The 18,062-nt window shown below is 34.3% G+C and overlaps 1 protein-coding gene across 13 annotated transcripts in view; it reads left to right on the forward strand.

The window, feature by feature from the left end:
* The window catches only part of Msp300 (Muscle-specific protein 300 kDa), a 477,430-nt gene that overhangs the window by 98,547 nt on the left and 360,821 nt on the right, over nucleotides 1–18,062 (forward strand). For 7 of the 13 annotated variants that reach the window (XM_072530643.1, XM_072530644.1, XM_072530645.1 and 4 more), the window contains exon 1: nucleotides 4,361–4,742. The exons of 3 other annotated variants lie outside the window; for them this stretch is intronic. In XM_072530643.1, coding sequence (XP_072386744.1) covers nucleotides 4,440–4,742 — 303 coding nt within the window. In that variant the 5' untranslated portion in view covers nucleotides 4,361–4,439. Of the gene's footprint in view, nucleotides 1–4,359; nucleotides 4,743–18,062 lie in introns of those variants that run through there. 3 more of the 13 variants (XM_072530655.1, XM_072530656.1, XM_072530653.1) reach the window with 2 other exon arrangements.

Consider the following 18,062-nt stretch of genomic DNA (forward strand, 5'->3'; position numbering starts at 1 on the left):
AAAGCTGTGCAAGTAGTAAATGGTTGGTTATCAATAGTGAGAGACAAAGATGCTCTGTACGTCTTTTTCATAAACTGATATCAAAACGAGGCGACAATATTACCTCACCACGACTGTTCTTAAAACCAAATCGACACTGGAAAAATGAAACTGACAAATGGTACGATAATGTACCTGTTGGAAGAAATACAATGAATGGATGAACTAAGTCTTCTGCTGAAGCAATTGGCTTGAATGTAAAGGAGAAAAAGATAACAAATCACTCGAATAGATCAACTGCTGTTAGCGAATTAGCAAAAAGTGGTGTAGAAGAACAATTGCTAAAAATTACTGGTCATGGCAATCAGAATTCTATAAAACCATACTTGAATCTCGATCAAGAACACCACAACAAGATTTTAAATATTATGCGTGGTAATGGATCTTCTATAGTAGAGAACAGCAACGAATCTGATGTTAACTTAAATTTTAATAATTGTACTTTCACTAACTGTACTTTTAATAAATAAATGTTTCGTTATGTTATGATTTTTTTTTCGAAAAATTATCCGCCGAATATCCCTCGGACATTGATGAATGCCTCGTAATTTCATGACAAATTTCTCAAGCTCGTTGCTGTTACCAAGAAACGAGCTTTCGATTGTCATGAAATTATCTCGTCTGTTATCAATGTCCTAGGGATATTACTACTGATAATTACATTTTAAATTTGTTTTGACTATAATTAATTACATAAGCATAGAAAGACATTTTTTTGCTTTAATCGCTTCGAAATATTATTATAAATGATAATTTCTTCTTCTTCTTCTTCTTCTACTTGTTGTTGTTTGTTTGGGTTTATATGACTGCGGACACTAAATCCATTCGCCAAATGGATCCATTCTTCTACTTCTTGGAGATCTTTCTATCTGTTTAATTCTGAAGCTGCCTCTGGTTAATCTCCTGGGAGGTAGATTGCCAACTATCCTTCCATATTTTAGATGGTCTTCCGGGAGGTCTTGAACCGGGCGGGTTGTTTTCTAGGGCAATTTTTGGAAGTCTATTCTCATCCATTCGTCTTACATGATTGTACCACATCCTCCTACGCTGCCTTCCCCATCTTACAATATCTTGAATTTTGCACTGCTCTCTGACGTTTGTATTTCTCAACCTGTCTCTTCTTGTTTTGCCCACTATTGTTCTTAGGGTTTTCATTTCGGCAACCCTTAGCATCTGTTTCGTTTTGTTGGTATCTTCGCGCACTTCTATGCCATATGTCATGATCGGTCGTATGCAAGTCTTGTAGATTATAATTTTACTATCTGTGCGCATATACGGATTTGACCAGTCTATCTCCCGCAGACATCCCGACAATGCGGATGCTTTGATGATAATTTCACTATGCGAAAACTTCAAAAGGTGAGCTAAATTTTTTATTAAACAATTTGTGAAAAAAATAAAGATAAAATATTAAAATCCGTTTTAAAAGTGAAGAGTGCTGATTTCGAATGGAATATTTGGCATTATGCCGCAAATAGACGTTGCCCGATTTTTACGATTCTCATGAGATCAATAAAATTTATTACTTTCATTGACCAATCGTAGCAGAATTTCCATTGTTAGAGTCTAATCTATTGTTGTTGAGTTTGGCAACAAATATGAGACATCTGAAATATGTCTAAAAAAGCTGAATTTAAACTTTCACGTTACAAACAATCTAACATGTTTAAAACTACTTTTTTTTGATTGCATAAGTGTGATTTTTGAAAATACAGAGCTTCAGCTACATATTCCACTCAATACCGTCTTCGTAGAGGCATTTTCTGTGACGTACGGTCGTTTGTGCTGTCTTCTTCAGCCTGTATTCGTTCACTGTTGGACATAGGCCTCTTCCATTTGCTTCCATTAATTTCTACTGTTGGTAATTCTCATCCACTGCTTGCCCGCGACTTGTTTGATATCATCTGCCCACCTCTTCTGTGTCCTGCCTACTCCTCACCTGTTCCCTCTTGGTCTCCAGTTTGTTAATATCTATGTCCAATTTTCGGGATTATCTCGGGCAACATGTCCGACCCATTGCCACTTGAGCCTTGCTATACGTTCTGCGACATCAGTAATCTTTGTTCTCTCACGAATGTCGATATTTCGAATCCTGTCTCGAAACTAATCCCTAGCATGGCCCTCTTCATCGCTCTTTGGGTTATACTGAGCTGCTCTAAGTTTTTCTTTGTAAAGACCATGGTGTCCAGTCCATATGTAGTTACAGGCAAGATACATTTATCATAAACTCTATGTTTTAGACACATTGGCATATCTTTATTATTCAAGATAAAGCGAACTTGCCGAAAGCTACCCAAGACAATTGTATGCGTCTTTTTATTTCGGCTATTTACTTTTCTTTGTCGATTTTAATGGTATGTCCATAGTGGTCTACATTTTCAAGACTGATGTTGTCAATAGCAATATTAGTTTGTAAATTACTCATTATTTTTGTTTTCTGAAGGTTCATTTTAAGACCTATTTTATTTGAGTGCTGATTTAATTCCTTGAGCATTTGCTCCAGTTCCTTGATATCTGTACTAAATAATACTATGTCGTCCGCAAACCTCAAATGACTCAAACGTACACCATCAATGTTTAGACCTTTTTGCTCCCAATCGAGCTGTTTGAATACATTTTCCAATGCTAAGGTAAAAAGTTTTGGTGAAATAGTATCACCTTGTCTAATACCTTTACCAAGACGCATTTTTTCAGTTTTTTCGTCTTCATTGATTTTGATGTGGAATGTGGCCTGTTCATAAATGTTTTTAATACCTGTAGTGTACCTACCGTGAGTCTATTCGAGCATCCCTCAGGGCTGACAAAAGGACCAAGTTTCAATACTATCGAAAGCCTTGTGAAAGTCAATAAATGCCATATGTAGAGGTACATTATATTCTGTGGTTTTTTCTACCAGTATTTTGATGGTTTGTAAGTGATCGTTAGTACCAAACCCTTTTCTAAATCCCGCCTGTTCAATCGGTTGATATAAATCAAGTTTTTGTGTTATGCGGTTGGTTATTATTCTTGTTAGCAATTTGTATAAATGTGACAACAAACTTATAGGTCTGTAGTTTTCAATATTAGTAGTGTCTCCTTTCTTGTGTAAAAGTATTATTTCGGCGTTTTCCCACAGACTGGCTATTCTTTTTTCTGTTAGACACTTATTCAACAAAACTTCCACAACCTCTACAACGATGTTGCCACCCATTTTTAACATTTCAGACGTTATACGATCCTCACCAGGAGTTTTTTTATTTTTCATTTGCTGTAAGGCATGTCTAATTTCCGAAGAAGTTATTTTAGGGAGAGTTTCCGAGCCGGCTTTTAGAATTGTTCTATGGTCTGTTCTGGAGTTCTGTAAAAGTTTAAATTCTGCCTTTTTAGCCATATTTCAAATGCCTCATATTTATTGCCAAAACTCAAAATCCAAATTTCATGTCAAAGGTCAAAGGAACATGTATGAATATGTAGGTATATGTATTATACGGATTTGTTTGACGTTTCAATTACCACTCCGGAAATCGTTCCCTAAAAGATTATTTCAAAAATAGTATATGTATATCAAAAAACAAACCGCACTTCACTATTTTTGAAATAATCTTTTTGAGGACGACTTCCGGAGTGGAAATCGAAACGTCAGACAGCAGTTAAAAATATAGGTAATTATCACTACAATCAACTGTGGCTTAACCCAATATAAACATACTATAAAACAGTAGGATTTCAAACAAAGTTTCAGAACCTCCTTAGACATTTAGTAAATGAGCTATTATGTCGAGTAATGTTTATTAAATTTTGGTATGGATTGTAAAATAAAACACGCACTTATTAGGTATATTCTACATTTATTCGACACTTCAAATTTATTCTCGAAATTCCCTTTCCAACAAATGTAGTATTACAAAATTTCATTTCTTTTTATATATAATCTGTATTAGCACAAATTTTACTTTTCCTTTCTAATCTTCATACTGTTTATACTAGTCAGCTGATGATATAATTTGTAATCAGGACCCGAAATGTTAAAAAATCACCTGCCCAAACTATTAGCATCCGAATTGCGTAACAAAATAAAAGCGACCGACTAATCGGCGCAAACCGCGAACTTTTCGAACAAAAACGAGTCGATTCCATCCATACATGGCCTACTTCGCCGTATTTCTCGTTTCATCCGCGCATTGCGTTCGCCCAGCTGTGTAAAGGAATGATCGATGAAGCCGTTGCGTTACTATTGCACTGGATCATTGTTTAAGACAGTCTGGTACTCAGAATCCTCGCGAACCCAAACAAAGATTAAATACAACCACTTGCGTAAATTCAGTATCGAGCGATCTCGCGAACACGCGACACGAAAAGCGTTCAAATCGACATGAGAAAACCGGTAAACGTCATTTTTTTCGAAAAAGTGCAATGACAGCATGAGCCAGCCGACGAAGGATCCTGGGGACGGGGCCAAAAGGCGCCCGGACAGCCCCCAGAGTCCCGCCAGTAAAAAACTAAGGGAGAGGGTTAGTTTTTTCGAAAAGGTGTGGACGGGGTCGAAATCTGGGGCTGTGGGGGACGATGGTGGTGTTGACGTGGAGGATCTGGAGAGAAGACTGATGGAAGAAAGGAGTAGAAACGTTGTGGATACACACCTAGAGCAAGTTACTTTGCGGCACACGGGATCTCCGAGACATGTGGTGCAGATGAAAGAGATTGGACCAGACGGAACTTATAAGGTAGTATTTAATTGTGAATACTTCTTTTGCAAAATTTTGTTATAAAAATAAGGAATTAGTAAATGTACATTCAGGGATATTATTTCATCTATTAACATGAAAAAAGTAACGTTGATATTAATAACAAACAGGTTTACCACAAGAACTGTCTAAAAATAATAATTCACGTTTTGTAAAATTTTTTTTACAATATTTGAAGCTCTCGGTTCGCCAATTTTCTTCCAAATTGTTTTCATAGTATCTGTGAAAAAATAATTGCGAATCTTTAATCAAATGATTAATGAGCTTATGGTTTCTTGGCAATATTCTACGTAATTATAGCTAATTACCACAACCAATACTGTAATATTTTTCTTATAAGATCAAGTAAAACAAAACTGTTATTTGCGATTACCACAAATTTTAATTAATAGTGTTCCTTTTACAAAGAATATTGATTTTTTGCGACCAAAGGACAATAAAAAAACAAGATCGAAAAAGAAGAGAGATATGAGAAATAAAAGTACTTTGAAAAGTTTATCTATACGGAGGATCAAGAATAGCTGTAACTATTTGGTGCAAATAGTATAAACAAAATATGCAAAAGATTAAACGTCACTTTTTACTTATAAACAATAAATAAACAATGTAAGATCGCTATTTAATTTTAAAGAAGATTCTGCGTGAAAATAAGGACATCACAAAATATTCAGCTTTAAAAATTTCAAGAAGTTTAAATTAATAGTTATTGCAGAATTGAAATTGTTTATCCCAGAAGGCTTTTATCTACAACGTTATTGTGTGTAAAGTATTAGGTCTACATAACTTCTAAAAGTCCCAAATTGAAGAGAAAAGCTTATTTTATCAAGTTAAATCATTTAACGATTAGAAAGTTTATGTTAAATATTGTAAAATAAGTTTGCAAAAGTAATGTGATGTGAAAATAACTCAGTCGCAATGTTGGTAGGTTATTTTTTTTTATTTGCCATATTTACACGAATTAAAAAAAAACATTGTCCTAGGACACTTAATAAAAGAAAACCATTTGAAAGAATAAAAGTTCAACTCAAAAAAATAAAAAACGATTAGTTAAAAATCCATAGATGCAGTAGCGCACCTAGAATTTTCCTCTGGGGGAGGGGGGGGGGAGGTGGGTGGAGGTAGGTTTGGTTGGGCACCTAAATTTTTTTATGATGCTACCTACCTCCATTTTAAGTCCTTAAAATTTGTGAATAACAGTGTCGGAATGGGGTCCTGGGGGGGTATAAGTCGTAATTTCTCCGTGGGGGTCCGCAATATCTCCGTATATTTGGGGTACCTCGTGACATAGATAATAAAAATGCATTGTTTATTTAACGGGAGTAATTTGTTTAAAATCTAACAAATGTTTTTGATTAGTAATCCTTATTTTTATAACAAAATTTTACATGAATATTGGTTTTTATTTTTTTACAAAAAGTGTAAACTAGAACTGACTTTTATTAAATTAAAAAAATGATTTACACTATTAAGTACTTTAAGTTGCTTACTTGTTTTTAATATAAGTATTATTTGGAGAATCTTAAACACAACACATTGTATAATACTACCCTCCTAAGGAAGACCACAGCATCTGCAGTGGTTTTCATTTATATCAATAAATCTGTAAATAAACTATGTTTAAAAAAAGGAGCAGTAGTTTATCCTAATTTTATTCTTACTGTGGCAGATACTGGGAAAATATCGTAAGTAATATTAGGAATTGCTAAGTAAAATTACAGCAACTACGAATGTTATGCTTATGCGGTGGATTTTCTTAGCATAATGTTAAAGAAAATACACTCGCGATCATAAAATCCGGGTCACCTTGAAAATCACCGATATTTCATTTTTAACGAACTTTATCGTAAATAATAATAACAAACTAATACAAATAACAAACTAACAAACTAAATACAAACTAATGCATGTTTCTGAGAATTGTTGCGGTTTCCTTTGTAACAAAGAATTCCAATAGTGCCGATTTGCCGGTAAAGTGCACACTTCCCAAAATGAACGCTACCCATAACTCCGCTTGTTTTAAATGTCTCGTTTGTACTTCGACTTTCTATTCAAATGCAACGGACAAACGTTTATTATTGCCACCATTAGTGTTTATTAGTGCCATTATTAGTGTTTATTTTTTGACAAAAATGCCTTTGACTGTTGTTGAAACGGCACAAATTGTTGCACTTGTGGAAGACGGTCACACTCAACGGCAAGTCGCAAGAACTGTTGGCGTAAGCCTTTCTACGGTTCAACGAGTGCTTCAACGCTTTCAGGAGGCAAGTTTACTAACCAGGCGACCTGGCTCTGGACGAAGAAGAACGACCAAGGCACTAGATGACCGTCTCCTTGTGTTTCAGGCTTTACGAAACCGGACCTCAACTGCGGTTATGCATCAAAATCGTCTAGAGGAAGTACGAAATCGCAATTTTAGTGTTGCAACAGTCAGAAGAAGACTTCGTTCTTCTTGACTATCTTCTCGGGTAATGGCTAGAGGACCGCCACTTCGCCGGGTGCCTCGAGTTGCACGACAAGCTTTTGCTCGACAATACGCGCATTGGGAAATTAACGATTGTAGCAAAGTGTTATTCTCAGATGAATCCCGTTTATGCCTAACTGGATCCGATGGACGTGTAAGAGTTTGGAGGAGAGCCGGTGAACCATTTTCACAAGCTTGCATTGCTCCAAGAATGCCATTTGGTGGAGGCTCGGTCATGGCTTGGGGAGGTATATCTTCCGACTTCCACACAGAATTACCCTTCATCAAAAATGGGTCCCTAACTGCATGAAGGTACATTACGGAGATTCCGGAAGAACATGCTATGCCCAACATGATAGGGCTTGGAGAAAACGCCGTTTTTATGCAGGACAACGTGCGACCGCACGTTGCCAGGATCAGTATGTAATACTTGGACGAAGTTGGAATTACGAGGGTACCCTGGCCAGCTAGGTCTCCGGACCTGAATCCCATCGAACATCTCTGGGACGATTTGAAAAAACGTATTCAACCCCTAACATCTCCTCCTAACAACGGACAGGAGCTCAAGGATCTGTTAGTGAGAGAGTGGAATAACATACCACAACATGTAATCCGGAGAAAAATTGAGAGTATGCCCGTCGTCTGAAAGAGGTTATTAGAGCAAGTGGAGGCAATACACGATATTGGTCATTGTAATTTCACTGATTTTTTACCACGTTCTGTATTTTCCATTTTTTTTTCGTATGTCTGTTTTATCAACAATTTGATTTGTTTTCTGTTTTTTTTTTCAATAAAAACAATCAAAAACCTTTTTTTTTCTTTCAAAACAAACATTGATGACAAATAAAAAATACATTACCCAAAAAAAGGTAATTACTGCACCAGAGGCAAAAATATTTAAGAAACTTGAAATTTTCAAGATGACCCGGAGTTTATGATCGCGAGTGTATAATTAAACAACAAAATAACTTTTTGAATAATTTATTAAAACTAGATATTTAATAAAAAAAACCACTTATTAGACCGGATAAACAAATAAAATTTAATACAAAAGAGGAAAAATTAAATACAGAAAGAAATTATCTTATTAATCCTTATCTTCCTCAAGGTGTTGCCAAAATTGTTACCTATTTGAAGACATTATGGTTTTGAGATTTTTAATAAGGGTTTCTTTTTTATTTTTTGATAGTCCACATGAAGATGTAAATGCCTGAGGGCTGGGACGTTTTTTATTTAAAACTTTATTTTGAAGAAAATTCATTCCAAACATACTATCAGTTTATTTGTTAACTTGTACTTTACAGAAAATGATCCCCTGTTGGCAACAATTTCTTCTTTTTTCGCCAAGTAAAGGACGAGGCCCTATTTTTTAAATTTTTGCTTTTGACGCGAAATCGTGCCACTTAAAAAAACCTGTATACTGCATTGTTTTTATTATAACCCTTTTTGAATTTGTATTTCCAACAGCTGTAACAAAATCGTTAAAATCGTAGGTTTTCTTTTTTTTAAAAGATAGTTTCACCTGATGGTGGAAGCTCATCGGCGGACATGAAGGTGTGTCCTTGTTCGAAATACTAAATACAAATATCTTGAGCAGGTATAGCGTCAGAATTTACAATATATACAAGGAAATATAAAAAGCTGCAATTTTTATTTTGACCTGAGCAGTTATCAACCCAAAGGACAAAATATTCGACATACCTGTAATGCAAAAAAAGGCATTATATGAGCTAATTATGTCTTCTTTTCTCCGTCCAGTAATACCGTCGTACCATAGGCATGTAAAAGTTTTTTGTTTTTTCCTTTACCCAGGAGTACAAAGCTTTCATTGAATGTCGATATTTTTTGGGTAAATATTGCTTTCTTTAACATTTTGATTCTTAGTAACATTATGACTTTTTGTAAGTCAACATAGACTTTAAGGGTTGTTGATGTATCTGGTTCATTTGTATCCAAACGGTATAATTCTCTTGAATCTCTGGCACCTTGAATGTGTTCTTTCCAGCTATCATATTCACTACATGATGGATTCAAGCTCTCAGAATTATGTTCTTTATTATGTAGTTGGAATGCTTTACACAGTTCGTACTCTTCATGGCCCAAGTTTGTGAAAGATATGGTTTTTATTTTTAAGATGCTTTCGATAAACCTTATAGGGGCATTGATTAGGAGGGTAGGTTGCTAAATAATCCTTGTGTATGACCTGTATGGTTAAATCACTAGGCAGGTATCTACTATGCAGGGCGTGTTCACGTCTGTAATGGGATATACTGGGATTAAAACTTTCTATATGCGTATCAAGGTTTAGAGTAGATATTTTGCTGTTAAAAGCCGCCTTCACACGTCTATCTTTTTTAGAGCAGATATGAGTAGACGGTTGAAATACATTTTGTATGACAAATGCTTTCGTTTTCGAACGTTTTCTGCGGACGTATAAATAGACATGTTTACAAAAATACAGTAGAATCCCGATTATCCGTGCGCTCTTTATCCGGGCGGTGGATTCTCCGTGCCGCATATTAAATTGATCATCCGTGCGCGGATTATCCGTGGCTAACGGCCAGAGGTTGGTGGCGCCCATAAACGCTGAATAATGCAGCGTGTAAACATTCATCGCTGAATAATGCAGCACCGTGTAAACATTCATTTCGGGGAATCCCCAAGTTTTCTCGTATTTTCGTCAACTGCTGACCGGTTCGTTAGTTGAACGTAAACAGGCGCACAAAATGCAGCGTACGGGTGCTAATGAAAAGCGTAAACGCAATGTTTTAACTATTGAGCAAAAAATGGAAATTTTGAAACAATTTAAAAATAAAATAAGTGTTGCTATGTTGGCTGAAACATGTAATATTGGGAAACAAACAGTTCGTGACATTGTAAAGAAAAAATCCGAATTACAGAGCTTTGTAGCTAAAGCGGACAGTGCAAAAGCAATTTCTGACAGGAAATCTTTAAAAGGGTCTACGTTTCGAGAACTTGATGATGCTATGACCAAGTGGTTCTTGAAGAAAAGATCAATGGGGGTTCCAATATCAGGACCTATGTGTGCTAGGCAAGCTGAAAAGTTTCACGAGCAGTTGAAAATTAAAGGCACCTTCTCGGCATCTTCTGGTTGGCTTTACAGATTTAAAAAACGTCATGGAATACGAGAATTAGCTGTTCAAGGGGAGAAATTAAGTGTTGATGATGTAGCTATGGTAGAATTTTGCTACGATTTTGAAAATCTCATAACGGAGCACGACCTAAAACCTGAGCAAGTGTATAATGCAGACGAAACTGGGCTTTATTGGAAAGCAATGCCGAGAAGAACCCTTGTTGCAGGCTCAGAAACTAGTGCACCAGGTTAGCTTTAATTCTTTTTACGTATAAAGTATTTTTCAAAATATTTTTTTTTTGGGTTTCAAATCAAGCAAAGACCGTATAACAGTTTTATGCTGTGCTAATGCCTCAGGAACCCATAAGCTTAGGTTAGCCGTCATTGGAAAACACTGCCCGTTAATTATTATAATCAAAAGGCAGCTTGGATGGATCATGTAATTTTTAAACAGTGGTTTTTCCAAAAATGTATACCTCAAGTTAGAGCTTATCTACAAAAAAATAATCGTCCACCAAAGGCTGTACTGTTACTGGACAATGCGCCATCGCATCCTGATGTAGAGCAACTAAAGTCAGCAGATGGGAACATATTCGTAGCATATTTTCCTCCGAATGTAACATCTATTGTCCAGCCAATGGACCAAGGTGTTATCGAGGCCATCAAAAGGCTTTACAGGAAAGACCTTATGCTTCAACTGTTGGGAGAATGTGATATTGTGGGATTTTGGAAACGCCTAAATTTAAAAGAGGCAATTTATGCTGTAGCTCGGGCTTGGAGTAAAGTGAAAACGGATTATATTAAAAAATCATTTTATAAAATAGTGACGTTAGAAGATATGGAAGATGAAGACGGTAATCGCTTAAATAAAGGTGAGCTATCGGTCGAAAACATAGCATCTACAGCTTCACAAATCAAAGGTTTGGAAGAAACGAACAATAACGAAATACAGGAATGGATAGAATGTGATCGCCAAGAAACAGGGTATTAGATTATGAATGACGATTATCTTACAGAAAGTTCTGACACAAGTAGTGATGACGATAAAAATTGTGCTGACAACGATTGCGTCATTAAGACAAGTCATCGGGAAGCAAGGGATGCAGTAAATGTACTTATTCAATATTTTGAAGAACAGCCTGGAGCTGATGACATTCATGTACTTCAGCTTAAAAACATAAAGGAAAATATAAAGTGTAGAAGTTACGAAGCTCAAAAACAAACCAAAATTAATGATTTTTTTAAATGATTTTTTTTTAAATATGTAATGTTTATTCATAGCATATACATTATGTAGAAATAATAATATGTATGTTCTTTTATTTTTTGATACATGTATGTTGTATGTATCACGTTTCTGCTCTTCGTTTGACACATGTATTTGTCTAAATAAATTATTAAAAAAATAAATTGAGGTCTTTGGATTATCCGTGTTTTCGATTATCCGGCGAAGGCTCGGTCCGGTCTGGCCCGGATAATCGAGCTTCTACTGTAAATTAAAAATCTATGCTGTTATTGCTTTAAACAACCACTATATAATGACAAATGATTGGCGTCGGGTCAACGGAGGTTCGTGGAAAGTCGACGGCGCACAGTGTTGCCATTTATAGTGTGTATATCTCATTGAAAACTTAACGTACTGTATGTGTGTCTTTTGTATAGTTGCAAAGATGTGTAAAAATAGATTTTACCTTGTGTAGTCTTGTGGTACATTTCGTTTGTCCAAATATATTGTTTTACGTTACAATAACGAAAAAAAACGGGTCACAGAGAATATTTTGCCTGAAATTATTGCTATGAAAGATTCTTGATTCATACGTTGCTTTACACTCGTTATCGATCAGCCGTATTTTTCTGAGATTTTTGCTATCTCCTCTTTTCTGGAATATTTCCAATCTAGAGAGTCACGTTTTTATATTGATTTTGGTAATGTTAGTAAAATCCTAGTTTGTGTTTACATATGTGAGATCTACCAAATTCTCTATTTTAAATATAAGATTGATGTTCACTTATTCTAACATTTAATGGTCTTAAATATAAATGTAGGTGAGACATCCAGACTGCAGGGGTTCCTGACCTATTATTCTACTCTTTCGAGTAAACTTTATAATTTTCAATACAAATTTTACTTTTAAAAGCCAGTAATACTATTTTTAGCCAACGAGGTTACAATGTTTTTAGTTTATTGTAAAAATGAACTAAATGTGTAAGGATATATTAAGTCAAGGTTGAAATTTTTATCATTTTGATGATAATATTTACTCCAAATACTTATAAAATGAAGATATTATTCCGTTTTTAATTTAAACATATCAGATTTAAGTTGAATACATTCAAAGCGGGAATGTATTTGTTTTCGTAAATATTGATTTGATTAATTATATTTAAAACAATTTTTTTCGGTGCTTGTTTTTCAATTTGTTGTATTGTGCTGGCTTCATTGAAAGATTGAGTGTGAGTTTTCCATTACATAACATTTTATTATCCTGAAATGAAAATGAAAAAGACAGTAAAGATCTCATTTCACGTACAAATTGTCTATGTATCTGTTTATACGTATTTCGCTTAAATAAAGCTCATCAGAACAGTTATTCATAGGCGTTCTCAACGTGAAAAATAGATCTTTCCTGTCTTAAGAAGCAACGATAAAATGGCTTCGAAACGGACGCAATAGCGACATCTGATATTAAATCCGTAAAATAGTTTCGAAACACAATTCAGGTAACTGCCTTAATCTGAGCCTTCTAAAAATTGCAAGGCATGGCCAGACGTTGATAAAGATGTTTTCATTTTATTCGGATCTACTCTGTATGAGTACAAGAAACCAATTCGCTAACAATGTCTGCTTAGTTGAGAAGACATGTCGTGGAATGCAAATTTTAGATTCCCCATGTCTCTATTAACATCTTTATCAACGTCTGGCTATGCCTTGCAATTTTTAGAAGGCTCAGATTAAGGCAGTTATCCGAATTGTGTTTCGAAACTATTTTACGGATTTAATATCAGATGTCGCTATTGCGTCCGTTTCGAAGCCATTTTATTGTTGCTTCTTAAAGACAGGAAAGATCTATTTTTCACGTTGAGAACGCCTATGAATAACTGTTCTGATGAGCTTTATTAAAGCGAAATACGTATAAACAGATACATAGACGATTTGTACGTGAAATGAGATCTTTACTGTCTTTTTCATTTTATTCGGATCTACTCTGTATGAGTACAAGAAACCAATTCGCTAACGATTTCTGATTAGTTGAGGAGACATGTCGTGGAATGCAAATTTTAGATTCCCCATGTCTCTATTAACATCTTTATCAACGTCTGGCTATGCCTTGCAATTTTTAGAAGGCTCAGATTAAGGCAGTTATCTGAATTGTGTTTCGAAAATATTTTACGGATTTTATTATCCATTTATTTAGTTATTGTTGGCTAAGATTATATAAAAATCAGCTTGTCCTCATAAAAATAAAATTTTCCTCCTGTCCAACAAAAAGTGTCCAGTTTCACTGAAAATTAATATTTTTGAAATGTTCAAAATAAAACAAATCCAAAAACATAAAATTATAAATTTTATTAAAACACAATCTGACATGCAGTTGAACAAAAAGTTATTAGTGATTTGAGTCATATAAGCCGAAATAATAATATATTGTAAAAGATCATAAAGTCTAACAAAATTATAATAATTGGAAGCTTACCAAATCTTTGTAAATATCTTAGTTACATAATATATTCAAAGTGATTATCTCCAATTACTCTGGAAAAATATACGGCATGATAAGTCAGACAACAAATTTTTATTAAGAGAAAAAATGCAGTGTCAAAATGAATTTATTTAAAGAAATTACAAAAGGGATTCGAAAGAGGGTTACTGTAAGTGTTCAAATTGATACCCATCTTGATCAATGCATTTACTGCAAATGTAACCTCGGAAACCTTTTTTGGATGGTGCTAGAAAGGTCACCAATGGAGACACTGCGGACGGCAGCCAGATGGTTGGTGGAGAGCGAGTCGTGGGTTCGAAACTAGCTTTTGGAACCAGGAATGGGTCCAACGGACGAAATAAGTAAAGATACGATAATAGATATTGGAAAAGATACAGAAATAAACAAAAAGATAGATGGGTAAAATTACCAAAGATAAGATAAGATAGGGAACAGGGCGCCACTTAATTTTTTGGGGTTTAAGGAGAAAATTAAGAAACCTTAGAAAAGAAAAGAGATAAGGAAAGATATTTAGGTTCAGAGATCAAACCCAAGAAAAGATATCAACTGTTAATTATTAAATAAATTTGGTTAACACTACATAACAAAAAATAAATATATAGGGTATTACACTTACTTACCTACGAAACTTAATCAGCCTGATCTTTCTACTGGTCAAAGGTATAATTATATTTAAAGGTAAAAAGCAAATATTCAGAGTTATGGTTATATCAGGGAACTTTGTTAGGAGTCGACAAATAAAATACATACATAAAACAATAACAATATATTCAACAACAAAATTATGACGCTACTGAATGCAACACAAGTAATAAAAATACACAAACAAATATGAAATGGTGGTAGGTATACATATAAAAATAAGCAGAAATATAATTAGAAAATACCTTTACAAAGATATATAATAAAATCATGCACAGATAAAGTTTTGGCGTATCTCGAGATATTACAGCAAAAAAAAAATTGAATACAAATTATAACAAACACAAAAGATAACAAAAATTAATAAAATCTAAGTTTACAAAAATACAAAAAGGTTACTGAAATGAAAACATAAAAATTCAACCAAACCGCACTTGGTTAAGTCGATTATTTGGTTCGTAACAAAATATTGACTGTTCTTTAAATTTCTTTAAATGACTGCAAAATTCAGTAGCTACTCTCAACTACATTTGAAGACATGTATGAACTTTAGATACGTCCAGATAATAGAAGATGATATGATACCATACCATATTATTTGCCCAGATAGATGGAGATATTAAGATTATGTTAACTTACAGTAATTCCTGACGACTGCTGCATTAATTCACTGAAGTTAATACTGTACTTGTATTAACCACTGAATTTATGACTATATTTAATCCAATATAGTATAAGATCAAAAAAAAACTCAAAATAACAAGTGTATACACACTTATAAAGAAAATGCACAGAGACGGTAAGGTAGCAGATACGATAATGTGAACTAAGCGTCTTAACTAGACGAATGCCCACCGGTAAGTGACTTGGTTCCTCTAAAATTTTACCAAACTACCCAAGAAAAGGTGAGGGTATCTTCCACTCAAAAATCATAGGCCAGTTGTATGTATTTCTGAGAAGGTAAAAAGTTCTAACTAACATTGAACATAACGGTATACTTCTACCTACAAACGTGATGAAATATCAAATCTCCTAGATTAGGTTTTTCCCGAAAAACATTACATTACATTACGAACGGGCGTTCGACGACAATTACCGAATTTATGACAAAGAACCCGGAAAAGGATTAACTAAGGATTCGCCAGACCGGCGTCTTTAAATAAATACTTAGGTAGATTCTTCAGTCATATTTCGGTAGTTTCCCAATAAAAATTTCTGATCGTAAACACGACCATCAACGTATCATCCACATGGGTAAAAGGAATTAAAATTAATTTAATATATTAATTAAAAAAATGTTACACAACGTTTGGCGTTGCTGGGCCTCACAGGATGAGAAAGAAATCACAAAGTGTCAGGCGACATGACGGTGCAGGCCACTCAACGATTCCTCGTCTGCCTATCCATTCTCCAAAATGAACATTAGGATACTCCCGCACACATGCCGCGTAGTTTGGCGAAGCTTCATCCTACATGAAATGATGGATGTTCACAAGTGTTAGATTGTTGTCCAATTGCCCACATAAATCTTCGAGCATTTCTAGATACCTTTGGGCGTCACGTTATCTGCCCACACACACACCCTGGCGGGTTCAATTCTTCTTCAATAAAGACGTGAGGATTCTGATACTATACTTACTTATCTTTATGCGTTTTTATTCATATTTCGAGTTCGACAAAAGCTATTTACATGCGGTTTGCGCCATTTTGTTACGAATTTAATCCAGTTCCATTATAATTTACAATAAATAGGTGTTTCCATTAAACATTTTGAAGAAAAACAAATTTTAATTTTTGACAATTACCTATGACAATTAAAATTAAATGCAATTATTTTATAGTAGATGTAAATTAATTCATCCACACTCTTTCTAATGACACTAATTTCGTTAAAATCGGTTGATCCAAACCAAAGTTATAGGTATTTATCCACAAATACTTTCCCACTCTCCTCCAGCCTTTATTTGAAAAAATAAAAAAAAGTACTTGAACAACTTGATGCGGAATTTAGGCCTATTTTTAGTTTACTTATTTAACACTTGGCATAATATTTCATATTTTTCACAAACAACTGGTTTTCAAATTTTTATTCACAGGTTACGCCATCTAGCGGTTAACCCAGAAACTTGAAAGTTATTTCCAGCGATTTCTCTTGACCACTTTTACTAAGGAATTTTTTCTCCAAAAGTTATAACATGAATAGTTTCTGATATATATATATATATATATATATATATATATATATATATATATATATATATATATATATATATATATATATATATAGCTGAGAGATCAGCTTGTTTTACCACCCGGTACATAAAAATCATTTTGATGATAATTTTTCGACTGTTATAACAACCATTCAAATTTCGTCATTTTGTGTCATGTGGAACAATTTCACCCAGTCATGTCAACATTAGACTGATAATTGCATTCAGTGCAATTTTCAATCCCTATGACAACACGATCGAGTTTGACAACTTCATCCAAATAAATTTATAGATCTTCTATAGTAGAGAACAGCAACGAATCTAATGTTAACTTAAATTTTAATAATTGTACTTTCACTAACTGTACTTTTAATAAATAAATGTTTTGTTGTGTTGAGTTATGATTTTTTTTTTCGAAAAATTATCAGTAGTAATATCCCTAGGACCTTAAATTGGGAAATTTGTTGCCAGGTAGATTTTTTGCAATTAAATTATTTTCAGTAGTAATATCCCTAGGACATTGATAACAGACGAGATAATTTCATGACAATCGAAAGCTCGTTGCTTGGTAACAGCACGAAGCCTTCGGCTATGTGCTGTTACCAAGCAACGAGCTTGAGAAATTTGTCATGAAATTATGAGGCATTCATCAATGTCTGAGGGATATTCGGCGGATAATTTTTCGAAAAAAAAATCATAACTCAACATAACGAAACATTTATTTATTAAGAGTACAGTTAGTTAAAGTACAATTATTAAAATTTATACTTTGAACATTTTCATTGCCGAAATGTGACATTTTGAAATTTATTTGGATGAAGTTGTCAAACTCGATCGTGTTGTCATAGGGATTGAAAATTGCACTGAATGCAATTATCAGTCTAATGTTGACATGATTGGGTGAAATTGTTCCACATGACACAAAATGACGAAATTTGAATGGTTGTTAGAACAGTCGAAAAATTATCCGCCGAATATCCCTCGGACAGTGATGAATGCCTCATAATTTCATGACAAATTTCTCAAGCTCGTTGCTTGGTAACAGCACGTGCTGTTACCAAGGAACGAGCTTTCGATTGTCATGAAATTATCTCGTCTGTTATCAATGTCCTAGGGATATTACTACTGAAAATAATTTAATTGCAAAAAATCTACCAGGCAACAAAT

Source organism: Diabrotica undecimpunctata, chromosome 4 (assembly GCF_040954645.1).
Source record: "Diabrotica undecimpunctata isolate CICGRU chromosome 4, icDiaUnde3, whole genome shotgun sequence".
In the NCBI taxonomy this organism is placed as follows: domain Eukaryota; kingdom Metazoa; phylum Arthropoda; class Insecta; order Coleoptera; family Chrysomelidae; genus Diabrotica; species Diabrotica undecimpunctata.